At 35.7% G+C, this 17,776-nt stretch overlaps 1 protein-coding gene across 1 annotated transcript in view; it reads right to left on the bottom strand.

Annotated features, from left to right (window-relative positions):
- Positions 1-10,332, bottom strand: part of LOC136035599 (pumilio homolog 3-like) — a gene marked incomplete in the record, with an annotated part of 52,801 nt that extends 42,469 nt beyond the window's left edge. The window contains 2 exon segments of the mRNA XM_065717478.1: positions 1,648-1,752; positions 10,101-10,332. Of these exon segments, the coding sequence (XP_065573550.1) occupies positions 1,648-1,752; positions 10,101-10,308 (313 nt within the window).
- Positions 10,333-17,776: the final 7,444 nt, after the last annotated feature.

Here is a 17,776-nt window from a genome sequence, read left to right as displayed (position 1 = left end):
AAGTTCAAATTTAAAGACTTTTTGAACTCTTAAAAATGACGAATTTTCAAAAAAAATATGAGAGTTCATATAACTGACTTACCAATAAAGTGAACATAATACTTATTGCCTTTTTTTATGTTCTTTACGAATACAATAATTGCTTCTACCGCAAATCCAAATTTAAACACCTTTTGAGCTATTAAAATTGACGAATTTTCAATTAAAGTATGAGTTATCGCTCGTTTTCGACAAAATAATACTACATTTTCTCGGCGCCATCTTTTCTCGGTCGGTTTAAAAAAAATAATGCTACATTTTTTCAGTGCTAAAACTATTTATAATAAGGTTAGTTTAGGTTAGGTTAAAAAGGGCTTAGATTTGAAGTCGCGGTAGAAGCGATTATCATATTCGTAAAGAACATATAAAAAGGGCGTTGAGATGTATGTTCACTTTATTGGTAAGTTAACATATGAACTGTCATAAATTTACCGCAACAATATGTTAGTAGATTTGAAAACCTTATCTCAAGAAAACACCCACTCTCGACAAGCATGGATACCAAAAGGTAAGAGCTAATTAGCAGTGGATGCACATCATTTCTGTCCCCAGTGTTTAGCAGGCAGCGCTAAAAGTGGGCTTTTTCATTCAACAAAGAAAGGATTAGTGTTATTTAATGAGATTTTATGTCATTAAAATGTGGACATAAAAAATGTGGACATAAATTTACAGGCGCTGAAGCATTTTAGACTCTATCATTAACAGTCTCTCGAGGTTTACACGAAGTAGAATACTTTTGCGAGTGCTATCAAAGAAAAAGAAATCATTAGAGTGGTATTGGATGCACAATATTTTTCAAAGCAGTGTAAGAAATATCATTTATTGGATAGGTCAATATTGAAGTCAATCTATGCCATTCACAGGACCCTGCTTTTTGTCAAACAAAATAAAATCTCTTTCGGTATAATTTTTCGGTAAAAAAAAGTTTCGGTAAAATAAAATCTGTTTCGGTAAGATATAGCATTTTTGAATAGGTCAATACTGAACTCAGTCTGTGCCATTCACAGAACCCTGGCTTTTGTCAAACAAATAAAATTTGTTCTGGTAAACTTTTTCGGTCAAAAAATTTTGGAAAATAAAATCTGTTTCGGTAAGACATACCATTTTTTGGATAGGTCAATACTGAAGTCAATCTACGCCATTCAAATGACCCTGCATTTCGTCAAACAAAATAAAATCTGTTTCGGGAGTTTTTCGGGAAAAAAAAAAGCTTCGGTAAAATAAGATCCGTTTCGGTAAGATATACCATTTTTTGGATAGGTCAATATTGAAGTCAATCCATACCATTCACAGGACCCTCCCTTTTGTCAAAAAAAAATTAACTGTTTCGGCAAAGTTCTTTGGAAAAAAAATTCCTTAAAATAGAATCTGTTTCAGTAAGACATACTATTTTCTGGATAGGTCCATATTGAAGTCAATATATGTCATTCACATGACCCTGCTTTTCGTCAAACACAATAAAATCTGTTTCGGTAAGATTAAAAGTCTCCTCCTCAGAAAACTTAATAGACAAAAGAAAATATCTTGCCCTACGCAACCAGTCAAAATTCTCTAATTAAAACAAAACAACAATAAAACCTAAGAGGAGAAATTTGAGGTAAACCTTACCATTCTTGGGAATTTTCGATTCATTTGGAATCCCTGCACTCTTTTTAACTTTCGGTAACCTTTTCTGCAATTTATTGTCTTTTCCTTTCTTCGTGGTTATGGACCCTAAAGAGAAATAAAGCCTCAATCGCATATATGACACCATAAAAAACAACTAAAAACAATTGGTTAACTTTATGGACAAAAAACATATTGTTGATGAATGGGCATTTCTACATAATCCTGAAAAGATCGAGTCAAGATCTTTTTAGGCAGTAGGTGTTTAATTATGTTGAAAACCATTGAGTTTCAGGTTTTCCTATTTGAATGAGGCCCAGGAAGTCATGACCCTAGCTTTAAAAAACACTAGCCTAAGTACTTTTTAAATAGGAAATTTTTTTCAGAAAACAATCCTCCCTTACACCCTGAGATGGAAGCGGAATAGTACCACTGTAATATTTTACATTTGAAAATAAAAAAGGATTTTTTTTCAATCTTCTTTTTATAAAGTGCTAAAATATTGGTTTACATAATTTCGGCTTTATAAAATTTGATTTTTAAAAAAAAATTGTAAAATTATTGATTTTATAATATTTGTTAAGCATCCAATAATACTTTTTATTCGTTTGATTAGTTTTTGTGTCACCCAATTCTATGGTTCATATTGAACCATAATTGTCAGCAATAAGACCATACAGATTCTCCCGATACTTTGATCACAAATTAAGATAAGGTAATTAAACTTTCTTAATTTTCTAGTTGTGCTATCGTGTTGACATTTGACCAACAAATTTAGACAAATTGATCTAGACTCGTTAGAAGTTTTGCAAATCCATCTTCCAGGAAACCAGGAGATAAATAGTTTACTGAATACGGTAGAGAGAACGAGGTACATTAGCAGGGAGAGGACCTTGATAAATAAGAACATTTTCAAATTTTGTTTTTAATTTTCTAGTTATGCTATTGTGTTGACATTTGACCAGCAAATTCAGAAGAATTGATCTAGGTGGGGAGGGTGTTAATAATAAAATGATAGTTGCACCATTTAAGACTAAAAAGTGTAAATTATCAGTGAAAATGGTTTGTTTCATTTCCTTTCAGCCAGAAAGGACAATAAGGGTTGGAGGGCAAGCCATCCTGTGCATTCGAACACACTTCCTGTTTGCCTTCCACCAATTTCTCCTGGCACCCGTTTAGAGCTGGTTCGACTCTGCCTGAGCTTGTAAAATCATGCCTCTAAGTTCCTATGCAAGCCAAATAAACAGCAACACCAGGATCTGCTACATGAGGATCTGTCAAGTTTTCTATTTCGAAGTTTTATCTATTTCATGCTCTTATCCAATGTTTTGCTCCAATTGATTGTTTCTGTTTTGTTTTGTCTCTTTTTTTTTGCATTTCTTTACTTTTTCTTCCTGGTTAGGTGAGTTAAAAATAAGTTATTATTACCCTAATATGTAATAAAAGAGTAAGAGATCTATGTTCTAATGCACAAAAATGAAAAAGTAGGCTATAAATGAGACAACATACGAAGACAAACGTACAAAAACGCCACAGTAGAAACAGTTAACAACTTAATTTTGAACATGGTTATAGGAGGAAATCAAGACCCCAGCTAGAAAAATGGTATCTTTATAAGATACGGTACCAGCTTAATTTTTTATATAGCCACTTATCACTTTAACATACAATATCTAATACACAACATAGGGATAGTTGGGTCGATGCATATTGTCTATTTGCTGAGTCAATTACCTCGTCATAATCTATAGAAGCTATATATAATCTATATATATATATATATATATATATATATATATATATATATATATATATATAATCTATAGGATTCAAGCGGCTGTGATAATTCAAGCGATTCTCAACTATTAATCAAATAGTTAAAAGTTTGGTCAACGCATACCCTCCCCTCCTTAAAACCTCACTCTTTTTTCTTTATCTTCAGCGTGTGTTAGTAAAGAAGCATCATCATGCGTCCTTTGTAACTTTCTTTCTGCAAAAACTATCTAAAACCTCTATGTTTACTACAATCACTCTTATCACTTTCCTCATAAAAGGATCTGATTAAAGTTTCCTAAAACACTGCTTTCAAACCAGATTGCATGTCACATAGTGTAGCAACAAAAGAGTGATTTATTTCCCTTTGCAGCAAAAAGAAGTACTGGCGCAATAATTTTCGTATCGACTGACCTACGAACTTTGTGTCCTGCCAATAGCAAGTTGTCGACAACCCCCTTTCCGCACCAATCAGAGTATTAGTTATAGGTCTAAGAGTAGCCGAACAACCAATACCATGTTGGAGTTCATGTTGGCCGGTTAATTCGGAAAAAAATAGAAAAAATGAAGTATTTTTAACTTATGAGCGGGTGATGGCATCTTAATGAAATTTGATGTTTGGAATGATATTGTGTCTCAGAGCTCTTATTTTAAATCCCGACCGGATCTGATGACATTGGGGGGAGTTGGAGGGGGGAAACCTAAAATCTTGGAAAACACATAGAGTGGAGGGATCGGGATGAAACTTGATGGGAAAAATAAGCACAAATCCCAGATATATGATTGACATAATCGGAACGGATCCGCTCTCTTTGGAATAGTTGGGGGGGGGGGGTAATTCTGAAAAATTGGAAAAAATGAGGTATTTTTAACTTACGAACGGGTGATCGGATCTCAATGAAATTTGATGTATAGAAGGATATCGTGTCTTAGAGCTTTTACTTTAAATCCCGACCAAATCTGGTGACATTGGGGGGGGGGGGGGGGGGGGTTGGTAGGGGAAACCTAAAACTTGGAAAACACTTAAGAGTGGAGGGATCGGGATGAAACTTGGTGGGAAAAATAAACACAAGTCCTAGATATATGATTGACATAAACGGAACGGATCTGCTCTCTTTGGGGTAGTTGGGGGGGATTATTTCTGAAAAATTAGAAAAAATGAGGTATTTTTAACTTACGAACGGGTGATCGGATCTCAATGAAATTTGATATTTAGAAGGATATCGTGTCTCAGAGCTCTTATTTTAAACCCGACCGGATCTGGTGACATTGGGGGGGGGAGTTGGGAGGGGGAAACCTAAAACTTGGAAAACACTTAGAGTGGAGGGATCGGGATGAAACTTGGTGGGAAAAATAAGCACAAGTCCTAGATACATGATTGACATAACCGGAACGGATCCGCTCTCTTTGGGGTAGTTGGGGGAGGGGTTAATTCTGAAAAATTAGAAAAAATGAAGTATTTTTAACTTACGAACGGGTGATCGGATCTCAATGAAATTTGATATTTAGAAGGATATCGTGACTCAGAGCTCTTATTTTAAATCTTGACCGGATCTGGTGACATTGGGGGAACCTAAAATCATGGAAAACGCTTAGATTGGAGGGATCGGGATGAAACTTGGTGGGAAAAATAAGCAGAAGTCTTACATACGTGATTTACATAATTGGAACGGATCCGCTCTATTGGGGGGAGGGGGGCTTAATTCTGAACAATAAGAAAAATGACGTATTTTTAACTTACGAAAGAGTGATCAGATCTTCATGAAACTTCTTATTTAGAAGGACCTCGTAACTCAGATCTCTTATTTTAAATCTCAACCGGATCAAGCTTAATTGGGGGGGGGGGGCAATTGGGGGGACCGGAAATCTTAGAAAATACTTAAAGCGGTGAGATTAGGATGAAACTAGATGGGAAGAATAGAAACCTGTCTAAGATACGTGACTGACATAACCGGAACGGATCTGCTCTCTTTGTTAGAATTGGGGGGGAGGGGTAATTTTGAAAATTGAGGTATTTGTAACTTACGAAAGGGTGACCAGATCTTAATGAAATTTGATATTTAGAAGGATCTTGTGCTTTAAAGTTCTAATTTTAAATTCCGACCGGATCCTGTGACATTGGGGGGAGTTGGAGGGGGAAACCGGTATTCTTCGAAAACGTGAAAATTGGGGTATTTTATCTTATGAATAGATGATCAGATCTTAATGAAATTTTTTTTTTAGAAGGAATTCATGTCTCAGAGGTCTTATTTCAAATCCGACCAGATCTTTTGACATTGGGGGGAGTTGGAGGGGGAAATCTTGGAAAAACACTTGGAGTGGAGGAATCGGGATGAAGATTAGTGGATAGAATAAACAAATGTCCTTGATACGTGATTGACAGAATCGTACTGGATTCGCTCTCTTTGGGGGATTTGGGGGGAGGGGTTCAGTGATTTGGTGCTTCTGGACGTGCTAGGACGATGAAAATTGGTAGGCGTGTCAGGGAGCTGCAAAATTTGACCTGATAAAGTCGTTTTCCCAGATTCGACCATCTGGGGGGCTAAAGGGAGAGGACAAATTAGAAGAAAATTAGGTATTTATAACTTAAGAGTGGGTAATAGGATCTTAATGAATTTTGATATTTAGAAGGACATCGTGACTCAGAGCTCTTATTTTAAATCCTGACCGGCATTAAGCCTCTTATTTTCCTTTTTAAATCAATCTATTGATTCATAGAATTTTGTTAGAGCTCATACCATATGATCTCTTGGCTCTTAGCTCTTCTCGCCTCGTCACAAGTGCCATATGAGCTCTTAGCTCTTGTTTTTCTCTTATATAGTTATATTATAGTTTCCAGCTTCTAATTTCCACCATTTCTATAGTTCCGATTCTCTGATAATTTATATTATAGTTCCTTACTAATATAGTTAAAGCTTCTATAAAATAGTTTCTAATTTTTATTCCTAATTTCTAAAGTTTCCAATTGCTAAACAGAAGCCTTTTTTACTACCCGTAAGACATGAGATCTAAATTCAGAAATGGCAATTCTTTCAGAGTAGTTGAAAGATGCAATAAAGGGGCCTCAGGGAATTACATGAGCCGGGCCGTCAATATTGCAAACTACCTCGGGCCTAGAGAAAGATTTTGCTTTGTAATAGGTCTTAAATTTTGTTGTTGTTTTCCATTTCTTCAAAGAAATTCCCCCAAAAAGGCCATTTTTCTTTGAAAATATAATAAAGCCATTTTGAAATGTTGACAAAACAAAACAAACCTGTAAGAGGTGAGAAAAAAACGCGCAAGAACATACAAAAACAAGAGCTAAGAGCTCATATGGCACTTGTGACGAGGTCGGAAGAGCCGAGAGCTCATATGGTACGAGGTCGGAAGAGCCAAGAGCTCATTTGGACGAGGTCGGAAGAGCCAAGAGCTCATTTGGCACTTGTGAGAAGGTCAGAACCTAAAGTTAAACTTTATAGCACAAGATCCTTCTAAATATCAAATTTCATTAAGATCTGGTCACCCTTTCGTAAGTTACAAATACCTCAATTTTCAAAATTACCTCCCCCCTCCCAATTCCACCAAAGAGAGCAGATCCGGTCCAGTTATGTCAGTCACGTATCTTAGACAGGTTTCTATTCTTCCCATCCAGTTTCATCCTGATCTCACCGCTTTAAGTATTTTCTAAGATTTCCGGTCCCCCCAACTGTCCCCCCCCCAATTACGTTTGATCCGGTTGAGATTTAAAATAAGATATCAGAGTTACGAGGTCCTTCTAAATATGAAGTTTCATGAAGATCCGATCACTCCTTCGTAAGTTAAAAATACGTTATTTTTCTTATTTTTCAGAATTACCCCCCCCCCCCCGCAATTGAGCGGATCCGTTCCAATTATGTAAATTACGTATGCAAGACTTTTGCTTATTTTTCCAACCAAGTTTCATCCCAATCCTTCCAATCTAAGGGTTTCCCATCATTTTAGGTCTCCCCACCCCAAACTTCCCCCAATGTCACCAGATCCGGTCAGGATTTAAAATAAGAGCTTTGAGCCACGATATCCTTCTAAAAATCAAATTTCATGGAGATCCAATCACCCATTCGTAAGTTAAAAATACCTCATTTTTTCTAATTTTTCAGAATTAACCCCCCCCCCCCAACTACCCAAAAGAGAGCGGATCCGTTCCGTTTATGTCAATCATCTATCTAGGACTTGTGTTTATTTTTCCCACCATGTTTCATCCCGATCCCTCCACTCTAAGTGTTTTCCAAGTTTTAGGTTTCCCCCTCCCAACTCCCCGCCCCCATCACCAGATCCGGTCGGGATTTAAAATAAGAGCTCTAAGACACGATATCCTTCTAAACATCAAATTTCATTGAGATCCGATCACCCGTTCGTAAGTTGAAAATACCTCATTTTTCTAATTTTTAAGACTTACTCCCCCCCTCCCAACTACCCCAAAGAGAGCAAATAAGTTCCGATTATGTCAATCATGTATCTGGGACTTGCGCTTATTTTTCCCATCAAGTTTCATCCCGATCCCTCTACTCTAAGTGTTTTCCAAGATTTTAGGTTTCCCCCCTCCAACTCCCCCCAATGTCATCAGACCCAGTCGGGATTTAAAATAAGAGCTCTGAGACACAATATCATTCCAAACATCAAATTTCATTAAGATCCAATCACCCGCTCATAAGTTAAAAATACTTCATTTTTTCTATTTTTCCGAATTAACCGGCCCCTTCTCCCCCCCCCAGATGGTCAAATCGGGAAAACGACTATTTCTAATTTAATCTGGTCCGGTCCCTGATACGCTTGCCAAATTTCATCGTCCTAGCTTACCTGGAAGTGCCTAAAGTAGCAAAACCGGGACTTTAGGTTTTCCCCCTCCAACTCCCCCCAATGTCATCAGATCCGGTCGGGATTAAAAATAAGAGCTCTAAGACACAATATCATTCCAAACATCAAATTTCATTAAGATCCAAATACCCGCTGATAAGTTAAAAATACTTCATTTTTTCTATTTTTTGCGAATTAACCGGGCCCCCACTCCCCCCCAGATGGTCAAATCGGGAAAACGACTATTTCTAATTTAATCTGGTCCGGTCCCTGATACGCTTGCCAAATTTCATCGTCCTAGCTTACCTGGAAGTGCCTAAAGTAGCAAAACCGGGACCGACAGACCGACAGACAGACAGACCGACAGACAGACCGACAGACCGACAGAATTGGCGACTGCTATATGTCACTTGGTTAATACCAAGTGCCATAAAAACATAAAAAAATCAAAAGAGAAATCAACACAACAAAATAGTAGAGAAAAAAAAATAAAAGAAAAAACAGCAAAAGCTTAATTCATTTGATAAATTGCTGACTTCGTTTAAATGAATGAGAATATCCCCTCCCCCTATTTCTCTCTTTCTACTTCTTACCTCTTTCTTTCTGTCTCTTTTCTTTCTGTTTCTTTTCATTTTTCACTTATCGATATATTTCCGATGTCCATCTGTTTGACGTGTGAAAAAACAAAGAATGAAGAAATCAAAATCATAAAATCAAACAAAAATAATTTTTAGCAACTGAATAAGTGAACATTTCGGGGGGAAAGACCTCAATTAAGCCGTCTTAATTGAGACTTAATTAACAAAAATCAAAAAGTACAAGCACAATAAAAGAAAAACTTACCCTTGAAAGTAAACTTTATAGAAGCAAAAAAAAAGGTTGGCATTGGACTTTACAGTCCCTGCCGGCAGTACTGATCTCCATTTCATGACCCTTCAGCCAAAAAGTGCAATGGAGGGGGGGGGGGCAGCCATCCTGTACTTTCCCACACCCTTCCTGTTTACCATCCCCATAATTCTCCAGGCGATTGTTTAAAGCTGAATCGACCCTGGCTGAGCTTATAAAGTCACGCCCCCGACTTCCATCCTAAACCAAATAACCAGCAACACCAGGACCAGCAAACCAGCAATCCCTGCCCTCATGGACAGATTTCAGGTCAAGGATTGGGCATGAATTCTTTCTGGGGCAACTAATGCAGCCTATTTGTTGATTCGAATTGTATTAAAACGACTAACTGATCTTTCTTATTTCAAGAAGTAATGTGTACTGAACCTGTTTTTATTAAATTATCATAAATAAAGTTTTGGGAAATTTTCAAGGGTAAGCTTGGGAACAAAGCTTAGTTTTCAAACGCTAGTTTTTATGAATAAAGTGGTTTGATCCCACTCACATTATTAAATGGCAGCTTAAATTTCTTAGCTGCTGAAAAAAAAAATCGAATCGATAAACAAAACTGGCATCTTAATAACGTCCATGATAATTTGATATGTAAGTTTTGTTTGTCGTTTTTTTCTCTTTTTTCTCGTTTTGTGTGCATTAATTTAGTTTATTTGTTTTTTGTTGCTGTCTTTTTCTGCCAATAAAGGCTTTCAGATGTGGCACCAAAATATTCAGAATTTTTCATTATTTATAGTTTGCTCTTTTGTTTTTTGTCCACTGTCTTGTTTTAAAAAATAGTTTCTGTTTTATTTTGTCTCTTTTTTTGTAATTCTTTACTCTACTTTTTCTTATTATTTATTGTGTGTTAAAATAAGTTAATAATACTGCTAAATGAAATAAAAGAGTAAGACATATGTGTTCTAACACACAAAAATAAAAAATGAAGCTCCAAATCACACAATGTAAGAAGAGAAACATAAAAACGAACTTACTGTTTTTGGGTATAAGTGAATCATCTGGAATTTGTGTATTCTTTTTTACTTTGAGCAGACTATTCTTCAGTTTACTATCTTTGTCTTTCTTTTCAGTTTTTGTTTCTAGCTTTGCTCGTTTTGCCTTGCTTTTTTCAAATTCGGTAAGGATCTTATTTTCACTTCCAGTAAAATTTGGATTTTCAGCTTTTCTTTTTGTAAGCATCATCTTAGGTGAATAACCTGAAACTAAATATTCTCCATTAATGTGAAACCCTTACACTAATTCTGTTACATTAAATATCTGCAACTAGAGAATAGACCAAAATTCGGATTCTTAATGCATTCATAATAAACAACACAAAACAATGTTGGGCAAAATACCAACTATGTCAAGTAATGCTTAGTATTGTAATTTCTTCCTCAGGGATCAATAATTTAATCCCCTGGGAAGAAATTCTTAATACATGTTACACATAATAAATAACACAAAATAAATGTTGGGCAAAATGCCAACTACACCAGTATTGCTAAGTATTTCAATTTCTTCTCAGGGGATTAATAATTTAATCCCCTTGGAGGGGATTCTTAATACATGCTAAACATAATAAATAGCACAAAAAAAATGTTGGGCACAATGCCAACTACACCAGTAATGCTAAGTATAATTTCTTCCCAGGGGATCAATAACCTGGTAAGGAGGGACCAAAACCAAAGCTGTAAAAATTAGACTAAACCATATAAACAATTTAAAAACAGATCAAATATTTCACTTGTTTCAGTTGCTCAATGTTTTGGTAGCACATGCTGCAGAAATTTAGTTCTAAGGAGCAGTTTCTAAAACAATTTTTGCATATTTTGTCACAAAAACTTGCTTCCAGTGGACAGAACACTAGCAAATGTTGCAGTTATGCCATGTTATGGACCTTCACAGTTTACAGAGGCTTGAAATTCCAGCAGTTATTAGTTCTTCTTGAATTTAGAAGAGTAAGTCCAAGTGGGCTAAGTATTCATAATAAAAAAAGGACCTTTGAACTTTATGGTAATAAATTGCTTTAGTTAATTTCCAAATAACCAAGGACTGCTAAATGACCAACCACATAAGACAAGAGCCCTAGAGTCTATGTATGGATTGTGCATTATACATTGAATGTTGCAGTTTAGAGGCAAAACATTTGTTTTTTGCCAATACTGCAAAGCCAACTTGAATTGGATGATGTTTATTTGCTCAATCCCTTCACATTTGATCTTGTCAAAGCATGTCTAATAATCATGGAATTTAAGTCAGAATAGACAAAGACTGATTAGATTTTGCATTATTTGGTATATTTTTAACATAATTGAGAACAAAGTTAATGGCATTCATTTCAGAAGATACATAATACATATCATCAGATGTTTTTTTCTGGATTTTAGTTCTTCCTCAGGGATAATGCCACAAATAATACAAATCACAGTTTTCTTCATCATCATATTCATCAACAAATATGGAAAAAAGTCCTTCATCTATATATATAAAAATAAGTTGTTTGTCTGTCTGTCGACTGACGTCATTATAAGGATATGACGTCTGAATTATTTCATCATATACCAATTCAAAAACGAATGTATTCAAGCCAAAGTAGCTGAGTTGGTAAAGCGTTATGTTCCAGGTTCTAGGTCCGAGAGGTTCCAGGTTCGAACCTTGGCTTTAGCATTAGAGATAAGAGATAATTAATTAATAAAAGTAAGCAGATAATTAAGAGCAGTAGTCAGAATCGAGAACTTCATATCACTGATATTATACTTAAAGGTCATATTTTTCATTCTTACACTTCTGAGGTAATTGTCAAAAATCATTTATTAAGAATAGAAGATCAGTGGTGAAACATAGATTAAAAGGCTTGAAATGCGGATCAAAATATGCTACCCTGCTAGTCTCTCCTTTGAATGCTGCTCAGCAAGCAGTTCTGGGGGATTTTTTTTTGGAAGATCAAAAATGTTGGATACAACCTTTAGGCACAACAGTGGTAATTAACATGTTTATCACTTAAGGAAGTTCAGAGAGCAAATGACCCTCTTATGACCAAAACCGATGTTTTAATACAAAAAATGCCAATAATAACCACTTTTCTGTGACATGTGACACTATGCTACCCTGCTAGTTTCTCCTTTGAATGCTGCTCAGCAAATAGTTCTGGGGGAATTTTTCGGAAGATCAAAAATGTCGGATACAACCTTTAGGCACAACACTGGTAATTAACATGTTGATCACTTCAGGAAGTTCAGAGAGCAAATAGGCTCCTAATCTAGTCATACACATAATGTGAGTTGTTACGTTCAACTCTCTTGAAAGACCTTTAAGTAAATAGACGTCTTTAAATTGTGAATATACCACTCAAATCTAATAAGAACTCATTGTAGTTACTTCCTTAGGCTGAAAATGAGAATGATACCCTTTATAGGGTATCCCTTTTTAAGGGTAATGATACCCTTTTTAGTTCAACTCTGCTTTCTATGGTCTTATTCTAATCCTAACCATGATTAAAATGCAGTTTAATTTGTCTCCATTTTGTTGTCAATAGCCTTCATCTATTGAACATCTTTATATCACATTTTCTAGCATGTTATATATTTCCTTTTTTCTTCTTAGGACTCTGTTTCTGTTTTGTTGTTTTGTAGCAGGCTATTAGTAAATTATTATTATTGTTGAGTGATATCAAGTTTTATAATAGACCTTAAATTACAATAAATTTTAAGTTTGTGCAAAGCAGAGGAATAACTGTCCTTTCAAAAACATGCTTTAATAAAAAGATAAATTGCAGTTTAGAATTAATCTTACCGATTTGAATATGTAGTGCTGTAGGTAACATTAAAAATTAAGTTAATTTAGGTCTCAAACTGATTTGTTAAAATAAAATACCGAAAAGAAAAGCTTTGTATATAGTTGTTTTTCTTTTTTGTTGAATTATTTTCACTGACGAGCATTATTCGTTTCGATATTTTTCATTATTTTCACTGCATCTCAAGACGCAGAGAGAGGACGAATTTTTTCTCAGTATGTGCTGTCTCGACTTGGAACAGACTTTCCAATGAGACTGTCACTGGCGAATTGATTAATTCTTTCAAAAAGCAGTCAATTTGGAGTCGAGTAACGCGGAATGGAAGTACCAGTGGGACGCCACACCCCATCACACCCAGTAATTGTGTCACTTCATCAATTCAACAGCGAGATATTCTACAGGAGGATGCAGGCCACCTTATCCTGCTGTAAATGCAATTTATTAAGCATAATCTGGATGATATTTACAATTCCTTGATCAGCTTTAAATGGGAACTTTGTCCCTTTTTATGAAAACAACCAAAAATAATTAAGAAATGACTTTTATTTGCATTACACACTTGCAGGGTAACACAATTCACATGGATTAACTCATTTTTTCCCCTGGAGTGATTGTATTCTGCCATTGGTTGTAGAACGTTGTCAGAGAGATTACTTGAAAGAAGATTGTCTTATCTAGTGCACTTTTCAAGTAAAAAAGCCACCTCCAACCATGACCAACCAGCTTCTACCACCAACCATCAATTTTTACCCAAAGAACATCAAAATCCCAGAGAATAGAAACTGAAAGATGGCCAATCGATTTTTCATGGTCTCACACAATAAGCAGGTTTTGAGCCATCCAGCTTTATAAACCACAACAAAGTGGGGGTTTCTGCCATAAAACATCAATTTTCACCCAAAGAAGGTTAAAAAACCAGAGAATGCAAATTTTCATATATTCAATCTATTGTTCATGATCAGAAGGTTTTGAACCCTCCATCTTAAAAAGCAGCTCTAAGGTATGACATGAATACAAGACTGGGCTCTGTGTTTATTTATAATTTTGTCAGACAACGATGGCATGAATGCTGTAGTGATTACTAAGGTTTTTAATGAACTGTCACCATATGATGATTTTTTTTAAGTAGCAAAAGTGATAAGGTCACAGAAAAGTGGTGATTATTGGTGTTTTTTGTAATTAAACACCGATTTTTGTATTAAAAGCAAAAACAGTGTGCTGATCAATCTTAGAGTGTGACATGAATAGTACAATGAGTCCAGTATTTACTCATAAATTGCCACTTGGTAATGACATGAGTGCTCCATGACTATGCTGTCAATCAACCATCATCATATGATAGAGGACCTTTTTAGCAATAAGAGAGATTGTGCCAAAGAAAAATGGCTATTCTGTTATTTTGTGCCGTCTTTTTCTGGAAAGAGGGTAAAAATGCAGGAAGAATGCAAGTTCTAAGAAGCCAATCGGTTTTTCCTGGCTTAAATCCCTTAGCTGGAGGTTTGGAGCCTCCGATCTTGATAAAGAATGAAGATCACTTTTTTGCATGGTTAGCATGCATTTATAATTTTTTTTTTCTTAGTGGATTAACAGGTTACAACAAGATCACAGAGAAAAGTTTAATATCTTTTTGAAAGCTAAGAAACTTTCAAAAAAGCAAAGCAAGTTTCATTTAAGAAGCAAGTTTCATTTAAGAAGCAAGTTTTTCTTATTAAGTTCATTGTAAAGTATAACATCACCTTCTGGAGTGGAAATGCTGGGAAACATAACAAGAATGACATTAAAAGGTTTATGATCAAAAATTCCGAACCAGAGATTTACAATCCCTCTTATTATATACTCCTTCTTCTACCCTCCTTAGAAGACAAAACTAGAAAAAGCGCTTTAAAAAATGTCTATTGAAATATATCATTTATTTATTTCTATTTACCATGATAATTAGTGAATTTCTTGTGCAAATTACTCCTTTGACTCTTTAGTTATGTGAAAAAATTGACAAAAATTAGGAAGTAAAAGTTATGTTTCAAGTCATATTTTAACAAAAATCAAACTGACTTCTTTAGCTTCATCATCTATCTTAAACGAAGGTTTTTTTTATAAGGTTTTTTTTATGAATGAAAAAATTTAATTTTCAGAAAATTAATCATGGTCAGTGAAAGACTATTGAGAGACTTTTAAATGAGTCTTTTATTTTATACTACTCAAGGAATTTTATAATTCTCGGAGAATCTATTTGTTTTAGATTGATTTTGTGTTTTCAGTAAAGAGCTAGTTTTTATAATAGCAGGGTTCGGACAGGTCGGTTCGTTTCAAATTATAGGCTCTGTCCTATTTTTATAGGATTTCCCGGGCCCAAATATAGGCCAAATATAGGATTCGGAAGTCCTCGGGATAAGATATGTGGTAGATGGCGTGGGATGCCTGGTCACATAAATTACCAAGTTTCATCCCGATCCCTCCAATATAAGCGTTTTCCATGATTTCAGGTCCCCCCCCAAATTCCCCCAATGTCACCAGATCCGGTCGGGATTTAAAATAAGAGCTTTGAGACCCGATATCCTTCTAAATATCAAATTTCATTGAGATCCGATCACCCGTTTGTAAGTTAAAAATACCTCATTTTTTCTAATTTTTCTGAATCAACCCCCCCCCCAAACCACCCCAAAGAGAGCAGATCCGTTCTGGTTATGTCAATCATGTATCTAGGACTTGTGCTTATTTTTCCCACCAAGTTTCAGCCCAATCCCTCCACTCTAAGTGTTTTCCAAGATTTTAGGTTTCCCCCTCTAAACTCTCCCAATGTCACCAGATCCAGTCGGGATTTAAAATAACAGCTCTGAGACACGATATCCTTCCAAACATCAAATTTCATTAAGATCTGATCAACCGGTCGTAAGTTAAAAATACTTCATTTTTCTATTTTTTCTGAATTAACGGGCCCCAAACTCCCCCCCCCAGATGGTCAAATCGGGAAAACGACTATTTCTAATTTAATCTGGTCCAGTTCCTGATACGCCTGCCAAATTTCATCGTCCTAGCTTAACTGGAATTGCCTAAAGTAGCAAAACCAGGACCGACAGACCAACAGAATTTGCGATTGCTATATGTCACTTGGTTAATACCAAGTGCCATAAAAACACTATGCTACAATGAGATTAACCGAACAGACGGACACAAGGATGATGAGGCGATAAACGATAAAAAGCTGATTCCGACAATCTTCCATGCAGGAGGGCCAACTTCATCAAACTTCATCAGGGACATCAAACTTACAATTATCTTACCATTGCTATACCAAGGGGGGAGATAAAGTAAAAATTTACAATATCTGAAATAAAAAGTCCGAATCTCATTATCATCATTTTTCTTTAGAAGGGTATTAAGACCAGATAGATAAAGGACAGATTGATCACAGAATGTAGCATATAGCCTACCCAGTGCACATCCATTATACTTCCCTCAATGAGCAACCATCTTAGAATAGCCCATTTGAATAACTGGGCCGTATTCACATCAGCCAGCCAGCGTTCAGCCAGGAAACACATAAGTCGCAAGAATTAAGCAGAAACTGCTAGCCTATATACTGATCTTTGCTCATTTCGGACAGTTCCGACATGACAAAAAACAAAACAAAGGCTACTAAGTCAACACAACAGCAAAGCCCAGGCAGAAGCAGCTTACTAAGCCCAACGCAAAGCATTAGTTAAGTTCAAAAAGCTCAACAGTTGTAATTAATTATCAATCTACACCAAAAGACAGAAAATTGCAAATCATGAGCAATGTTCTTAGTGCTCTTCTGCCAAAAATATAGGAATAATAGGATTTTAGCCAAAATATAGGCATTTTATAGGAGTGCATTAAAATATAGGAGTTTATTGGAATTTATAGGCGAGTCCAAACACTGTAATAGGACAATATCAGTGACATTTAAACAAAGTCACTTTATTTAAGCTAATTTTGTTGATATATCGTCTGTAATGTGCAAAACAACAACTTAGGTTTGTTTTAAGTTTCAACCTCACTCTTTACTTCATTAACAACACCTTTGTTTACTTTAAAAAATCCAGGCAAAATGTCAATTCAGTTGACAATGTGGTACAGAAAAATAATGTAAGCCAGCAGCATCAATTTTTTTATACATCAAAGGTCTAAATTCATGAATTAAGTGGGGTAAGAGGAGGGAGGGGATGCAATTGCTATGGTAAAAAAATATCATATATAACACAGTTATGCCGCCAAAGTAAATGGCAATGTGGCTTTCATGTGTCATATTCGACAGGCCAATTTGCATGGGAAGAATGTATAAGAAAGTAATTCTATGGGAAATTGAAATATCTCATTTCATTTTTAAGTGTCAATAGTGATTAGAGGGCAACCAAGCCCCTCATATACCTTTTTGTCTATACTCTCCTTTGCCTTTCAACATAAGTTCAAAATCAACGTAAGTTCAATAATAGTGATTAGAGGACAACCAAGCCCCTCATATGCTTTTTTGTCTATCCTCTCCTTTGCCTTTCAACATAAGTTCAAAATCAACATAAGTTCAAAATCTTGAGATATCTATTTCTTGCAATAGTCAAAAGGTCCAAACATACATCTCAGGGGACAACAGACAAGGACATAAATTTTGCAAGTTGGTAATTCATTTTTAGTGCAAACCCCATCTTTGCCAGATACATCTTTCATCAGAGAAACCAAGCGGATGGAGAGACCATTGAGTCATATGTCACTCAGTTGAAAGTACTTGCCAAGGATTGTGAATTTGATACCCTAGAAGACCAGCTAGTTCGAGATCGGTTGGTCTTTGGAGTCAAGAATGCAAGAATCCGTGAGCGGCTTCTCAGTGAGAGAGCCACACTTACCTTGGCTAGAGCAGTT

The sequence above is a fragment of the Artemia franciscana genome, chromosome 14, assembly GCF_032884065.1.
Source record: "Artemia franciscana chromosome 14, ASM3288406v1, whole genome shotgun sequence".
In the NCBI taxonomy this organism is placed as follows: domain Eukaryota; kingdom Metazoa; phylum Arthropoda; class Branchiopoda; order Anostraca; family Artemiidae; genus Artemia; species Artemia franciscana.
Note: the sequence above shows the minus strand (reverse complement) of the source record. Positions and strands in the feature narration are given on the sequence as shown.